The sequence below is a fragment of the Arachis duranensis genome, chromosome 9, assembly GCF_000817695.3.
Source record: "Arachis duranensis cultivar V14167 chromosome 9, aradu.V14167.gnm2.J7QH, whole genome shotgun sequence".
NCBI classification, from domain to species: domain Eukaryota; kingdom Viridiplantae; phylum Streptophyta; class Magnoliopsida; order Fabales; family Fabaceae; genus Arachis; species Arachis duranensis.
This window is the reverse complement of record NC_029780.3, coordinates 13,337,492-13,345,122: the sequence shown is the minus strand read 5'-3', so window position 1 is coordinate 13,345,122 and position 7,631 is coordinate 13,337,492. Positions and strand designations below refer to the sequence as shown.

The 7,631-nt window shown below is 33.7% G+C and overlaps 1 protein-coding gene and 1 pseudogene across 1 annotated transcript in view; both read left to right on the top strand.

Moving 5' to 3' along the window:
* Nucleotides 1-694: 694 nt before the first annotated feature.
* Nucleotides 695-7,631, top strand: part of LOC107464753 (seed linoleate 9S-lipoxygenase) — a 59,321-nt gene continuing 52,384 nt past the window's right edge. Inside the window, exon 1 of the mRNA XM_052253918.1 lies at nucleotides 695-890. Within this exon, the coding sequence (XP_052109878.1) occupies nucleotides 710-890 (181 nt within the window). The 5' untranslated portion in view covers nucleotides 695-709. The remainder of the gene's footprint in view (nucleotides 891-7,631) is intronic.
* On the top strand, nucleotides 1,239-7,490 carry LOC107464734 (linoleate 9S-lipoxygenase 1-like; annotated as a pseudogene).

Below are 7,631 nucleotides of genomic sequence, written 5' to 3'. Positions count from 1 at the left end.
TATTGTTTAATAAAAAAATATTTTTTTAAATTTTATCGTACTTTTTTAAATATTATAATCTCAGTAATATACTTATATTAAAATGACCTGACCTATATATATATATATAGAGAGAGAAAGGAGTGCTAGCTATATATATATAGAGAGAGAAGTGCTAGGGGCTAATAACTTTTGTGATTTATAGCCATCAAATAATCATTAATGATAATTTTAATAGTGTGAGATTAGTATGAGATTTCATCTTCCTCTAGATATGATTAGATGACGGTGAAATTCATATCATCATGGGTATTATTTCAGGCTTACGTCTAGCAGTAATAAAAGAGTGAATCAACCTAACTTATAATAAGATTTGTGTATTTTAAAAACACATGGATATTTTTTTAGAATGATAAATAAATGGATATTAATATATAATCCACACCGAAAGGTAGGTGATTGAAATTTAACAGGCGATACATATGATGACAAAACTTCAAAAAAATTAACCTCTTTCGTTTAAAGTTTATGATATCACGTTTAGCATATGGATTTTTTTCAAAAAATAAACCATTGGAACTCTTTAGGACTACAAGAACACTTTCGGTCGTTGATTTATACTTGTCACTTGGTCTATAAATAGCACAAAACATTCGTTTGCATCGTCGCAAGCAAGCAGCTTCTTCCAATATAAGAGTTTTGTCAAAAGATCAAGGGGACTGTGGTGTTGATGCCCAAGAATGTCTTGGACTTCAACGTCATATCCTCCATCCCCAACGCCGGCGTTTCTGAGGCCGTCGGCGGCTTCTTTGGCGCTGCCACTGGCATTATTGGTAACACAGTTGATAATGTCACTTCCGTCTTCAGCCAACAAATTTCCCTTAAGTTGATCAGTGCTACCAAGACTGATGGTGTGTTCATGTCTTTCTCATCATCATTTCTTTGATGAAATAAATAATCTAAAAAAATAAATAATTCTTTTGAAAACAATTTTTTTCTTTTAACGTTAGGAGCGCAAACAAACAAAGTTCAATATCATTGCAAATTCTTAGTTTATTATAATTTGTTGAGAACACTATAAATAAGTCTCTGATCTCAATAAACAGAAGACACATATGTTATATTCTCAAAAAAAATTATTTTTTTAGTGTTTTTATTTTTAATATTTTTTATTTTTTATTTTTTTTACATGTACATGATACTTGACAAAACTCAATAATGTCATTTAATTCATGTAGTTGACTCCACTTAGTGGGATAATGCTTGTTGTTGTTGTTTGTACTGTTTTTATTTTTATTATTAAAAATTTATCAAACACACTAAAAAATAATTTTTTTTCATTATCAATTTAACGTGACCCAAACAAACACTTAAACTATTGCTAGCTAGAGGACTTTATATGTTTTTTTTTTCAGCATTTACAAAAATAAAAATTTATTTATAATTAAACTTAATAAAAAAAATTTTTTAAAATAAAAAATAAAAAATTTATTTATTATTTTCTCCGTTTTTTTTTAAGAAAAGGGAAATGGAAAAATTGGAAAGGAAACTTATGTAGAGAATCATCTTCCAACCTTGCCCACAATGGGAGCAAGGCATAAGAAGCATACGATATTTATTTTGAATATGATGCTGAGTTTGGAATTCAAGCAGTAATTTATCTCAAAAACTACATGCAAACTGAGTTCTTCCTCGTTAGTGTGACTCTTGAAGACATCCCAAACCATGGAAGCATTTACTTTGTTTGCAACTCATGGGTCTACAACTTCAATAATTACAAAAAGGACCGCATCGATCTTCTTTGCTAATGAAGTAAGTAGCCTTTCTACAACTACAAGGGTTAAAACTGTTGTCTATCTTTATTTTTTTTTAATAATGCTAAAGAACATTATAACATCAATTTCAGTTAATATTATAATAGAAGATTGTCAAAAAAATATAGTATAAAGTCCTTTTTTTTTAGTTTTGATTTTTAATGTTTTTTCTAATTAAGTTTTGAATTTTTTTTCTTATATTAAATATTGGCTACAATGTAAATTTCTAAGAACTTTTAAAAATTTGTAAAAAACAAATCGGTTTTTCTTTACATTACTTTATAGATTTAACAAAATAACAAAATATTAAAAAGCTTACATCCATTAAGGATATAATTTTGCGGTGTTTATTATTATTGAGACAATTGTTATCTCTCTAGAATTAGCTTTTAATAAACTCTTACCTTTGGAACTAACTATTAGCTAATAGGATTGAGTTGAGTTAATAGACTTATCAGGAGTTAATAGACTTATTCAATTCTAATACTTTACAACAAATGAATGTTTTATATCGGGCTTTTTCATTTAACAAAAAAAAAATCCGACTTGTGTAATCATTGATTCTTTATGTGAATTGTGCATGTTAAAACTTTGGTCGTCAATGTATACAGCAACTCATTGATGAACAGCAAACCGTTAAATAGAACTCCAATTTGTGACAGATTAATTTTTTATTTGTCGGATTGAAAGATATTGTAAAAAATAAAAAGAAAAAAAAAGAAAAAATTGGTCGCCAACAAAATATAAGTAAATTAATCTAGTTAACTTAACAAGAAAATACAGTAATAATAAAAAATAAAAAATAAAAATCTCATATTTAAAAAAAAACATAAATAATAAATTTTTTATTTAAATAAAAAATCTTTATAAGACTCGTAGTATTCGGGCCATATCAATGGCAAAAAATAATTATTTATTTTAAACGATTTTTTAGGTCATGCTGTTTGATTGAAGTTGTTAACTCTAAAGTAAAGGACATTTTTGTCTTTGACCTTTTTTTTGCGAACATTTTCGTCCTCAAACAGTTGAAAATACATTAAAGCCCCTGACCTTTGAAAAACGTGGATATTTATGTCCTTCCGTCGTTTGCACTGAACGGAAAAGGCTGGGCTGGCAGAGGTGGCGCTGAGGTGGCACGTAACGGAGGCCAGGTGGCATAGAGCATTTCGTAACAGGACGTATAAGTCCCTGGAGACGGAACATTTCGTAACAGGACGTATAAGTCCCTGGAGACGAAAACGACGCCGTTTCGTCTCCTCCCCCATCTGCCACTTTCTTCTTCCTTCGTCTCTTTTCCTTCCATTATTCTTCCTCAGCCCTGCCTCCATCACCGCCGCACAGCCGCGCCTCCGTCAGCCACCATCAACGCCGGCAACCTCCTCCGTCCTTCTTCTTCTTCCTCTTGCGATTCACTCAACCTATCCGCCCAATTTGGCCATGTCCGCATCGCCGTGGAAATCATAGACTCACTTTTTGCTCTCCAATTCCACTAAGCAATTCTTCTACAAATGGCTGAAACTCCAAACGCCTCAACGTCCTTACCTAAACCCTCTACCATGGACCCTCAATCCCAGCCTTCCCAAAGTCCAAACCCAAACCCAATCCCTAATTCAAATCCCAACCCTTCAATGTCAGTGCAATCGCCTTCGATCTCAAACTTCTCTCAACAACAATCCCCTTCAATTCACAATATCTCTTCCCCTTCTCTCCCCCCTCTCTCCCAAGACCCTCAGCAATCACAGCAACAACAACCATAACAGCAGCAGCAGCAACAGCTTCAGCAACAATCACGACAACAACAACAAATGCAACAGAATCGACAAAGTGGGTGTTGTGGGGGAGTAAATGAAGAAAGAAAATTCTTCCTTCCATGGCATCTGAAGGAGTATCACAAAAGAAAGCCAAGAAAAAATTCAAACTTGTCACGATAATCATTTACCCAAAAGAGCAAAGAACCAATAACATTATAAAAAATCAAAACTTGTGTTGAAGGTGTGAGTGAAAAAAAAGGAACTAAAATTATGGAAAATGAAAATTACTTGTCGAAAACGGCAGCAAGGGAATCGAAGTTGATTGGGTCTTTAAGGAACCCCTATTTGTGCTTGCAACCAAACAGCCCTCGGTGGTGCCCATTGGCACCGTGTGCTCTACCCCATCGAGCAACAATGGACCCACAACACCCACTGAAATCTGAACAAACCCTATCGCCGGACACCACCTGCTGTACGAGCTCCTCGTCGTCGGAAGAGAGAGGAGAAATCTGAGGCGGAACGTGTAGTGGAAGTTGAGGTTTCTGCGATGGCGGAGCAAGAGAAATAGCGGCGACGGCGGAGCAGTCGATTATTCCGGCGGGGCAGGGGCCGGGGTTTCTTGCGTCGTTTTTAATGATTTCTTCTTCTTCTTCTTCTTCTTCTTCTTCTTCTTCTTCTGCTTCGTCATCGGAGGAAGCTCGAGACGAAGCTACAATAATGGGTTGAACAAGGCCAATGCCGAAAAATCGAGGTAGACGAGGGAGAAGAAGTGGAGGTCAGTAACGAAACGGCGTCGTTTTTGTCTCCAGGGACTTATATGTCCTGTTTCGAAATGCTCCCTGCTACGTGGCCTCTGTAACGACTAGGTCAGCACCATCTCTGCCAGGTCAGACTTTTCCGTCCCGTCCAAACGCCTGAATTCGACGGAAGGATTGAAATGTCCACGTTTTTCGGAGGTGAAGGACTTAAATATATTTTCCATTACTTGAGGACAAAAATGTCCGCAAAAAAAAGGTTAGGGACAAAAATGTCCTTTACTCTTAACTCTATATGTGAAAATTCAGGTGTAATAAATATGAAACTGATAGCTTAAACTTATTAGATAATAATTTAGTCAAATTTATTAAATCATTTAACATCTGTATTTTCACCGTATGAAAAAAAAATTGAATATACTACATTTCAGGTTTATCTTCCAAGTGCAACTCCAAGTGCACTATTAAAATACAGAAACGAAGAACTGGAAAATTTAAGAGGAAATGGAACAGGAGAACGCAAAGAAGCAGATAAAATCTATGATTATGATGTCTACAATGATTTGGGCAACCCTGATGTGGATAACAGCCTTGCTCGCCCCATTCTTGGAGGAACTTCCGAATATCCTTACCCTCGCAGGGGTAGAACTGGAAGAACAAAGACAAAAAAAAGGTTAGCAATGTTTATTATTTATTATATTATTATCTAAATTTCTTGAAAAAATTTTTTAGATGATTATTAATATAATTAATATAAAAAAATTATTTTTGATGACATAATTTTACGTGATTAAAAATACATATAAAATAATTTTAACATTAAAATTGAATAAGTTTTTTTTATAATTTGCTATTTTTTATTAACGGCTTCTGTTTAAAAAATTGCTTAATTTCATGGTAAAATTAATAAAAAATAATATATAATAATATAATACTGCTATATAAATAAATTATTTTGATAATTAAAATTTAATCAAGTTGATCTAATAATTTAAAAATGAATAATCATAAATTTTAGTTAAACAAAAAACAAAAAAAAAACATTTAAAAAAATTAATTAAACTTAGTTATAAAAATAATTTATTCATCAAACATTTTCCGCCTCTGTTAGCGGTGTAGAAGTGTAAGCTAGTGTTCTTCTTGTCTCCTTCGAACACCAATGTAATAATCAAAATAAAATTGTGAACAGATCCCAAGAGCGAGGCACCGAGCTCAAGTACTTATGTTCCAAGAGATGAAATCTTTGGTCACTTGAAGTCATCAGATTTCCTTACATATGGAATCAAATCTTTGGCTCAAAACGTGTTGCCAAGGTTCCAATCAGTGTTTGGTTTAAACAGTGAGTTTGATAGCTTCGACGATGCTCGTGCATTCTTTGAAGGTGGAATTTACCTCCCTACTGATGTCATCAGCGATATCAGCCCCTTACCAGTTCTCAAGGAAATTTTCCGTACAGATGGTGAACAAGTCCTCAAGTTCCCTCCACCTCACGTCATCCAAGGTCCATTATTATTTATGCTTTGCCCATTTCCATTTATTTAATTCAATGTAAACAGAAAATAATTTAGTTTTTGTGTTATCGTGAACTAGTTACTCAGTTAGTAAGTCTGCATGGATGACTGACGAAGAATTTGCCAGAGAAGTGATTGCTGGAGTAAATCCAAATGTTATTAAACGCCTTGAGGTAAGTACTCTTTAAAAGAATAAATTGTTTCTAATATTCAACCATGTCTTATGTAAGATTCATACTATGTCAACAAAAAGAACTATTTATTTAACGGTGGAAATTCAGGTGCAGTTGACTTCACGTGAAGTTAATAGCTAAGAACTGTTAGATGAAAATTTAGTCAAATCAATCAAATCATCTAACGGTTCTCAAGTATCAACTTCACATAAAGTCGACTGCACCTAAATTTTCATCTTATTCAATTAGTCACTTGTACATAATATATATTAAAATATAAAATATATATTAAAAATGAGTTAAACAACACATATATTAATAACATGAAAGACTAATTTTGAATTTATAGATAATACTTTTGTGTATCTAAAATGGAGGCAACTGTTTCTGATTTTTTTTTTCTTGTAATGTTAGGTGTTTCCACCACAAAGCACACTGGATCCGTCAATTTATGGTGATCAGACGAGTGCAATTACAAAAGGAACCCTTGAGAGTAACCTAGAAGGACTTACCGTTGATGAGGTAATTAATAATTAATGACATATATTTCATAAATATATAAATAGTTTTTTTACTCAAAAACCAAATATATATTGATACATGTAATGTAACAGGCGCTTGAAAGGAACAAATTGTTCATCTTAGATTACCATGATGCATTCATGCCATACTTGAGGAAGATAAACGGGCTTAAGAGTTAAGACTTCAAAGGCTTATGCAACAAGGACAATCCTGTTCTTGAAACATGATGGAACATTGACACCATTGGCCATTGAATTAAGTGTGCCACACCCTGGCGGAGACATATTTGGTGCTGTTAGCAGAGTTGTCTTGCCTGCTAAAGGTGCTGAAGGTACTATATGGCTTCTTGCCAAGGCTTATGTCGTCGTCAATGACTCATGTTATCATCAAGAATTGGTTACAAACCCTCAGAAAGCTTACTTGAGAACAATAACAGGGAAATTGGAGGCCCTGGTGGACCTTTCTGTGATTGAGATATTGTCAAGGCATGCTTCTGATGAGGTGTATCTTGGGCAGAGAGACAATTCGAACTGGACATCGGATTCGAGGGCGATACAAGCCTTCAAGAAGTTTGGAAACAAGTTGGCGGATATCGAGGCAAAAATCGAGCAGAGGATACAAAGAGCCAAGCCTTAGAAACAGAATTGGACCTGTTCATATGCCATACACTCTGCTCCTTCTTACCAGTGATGAAGGCCTTACTTTCAGAGGCATTCCAAACAGTATCTCTATCTAAAATCAGTGCCTGCGTGTTCCTTTACAGCTTGTTACTTTTCTAATAATCCGAGATGCAAGTTTATTATGCATTTCTTTGTGGTATTGTCATGTGCATTTTGGGTAATCCTGTGTTGTATTTAGAGATTTCAGATAGCATTGTGCTTGGATGTGTATCATCAGTTTGCTCCCTTCTTAGCTATGACTATGGGGATTCATATTATTGCACCTTTCAGTAACAGAAAAGATATGCTTGTTTCTAAGCGATAATTAGCGAGATAAAAAAAATTATCAACTTGTTTTATTTAGTATTTATTTATTATATATGCATTAATAAAGTGAAGTAATAATTTTTAACAATTTTTTACTAATATTTTTGTGTAATCAAACATTTTATTTTCTATGTGTAATT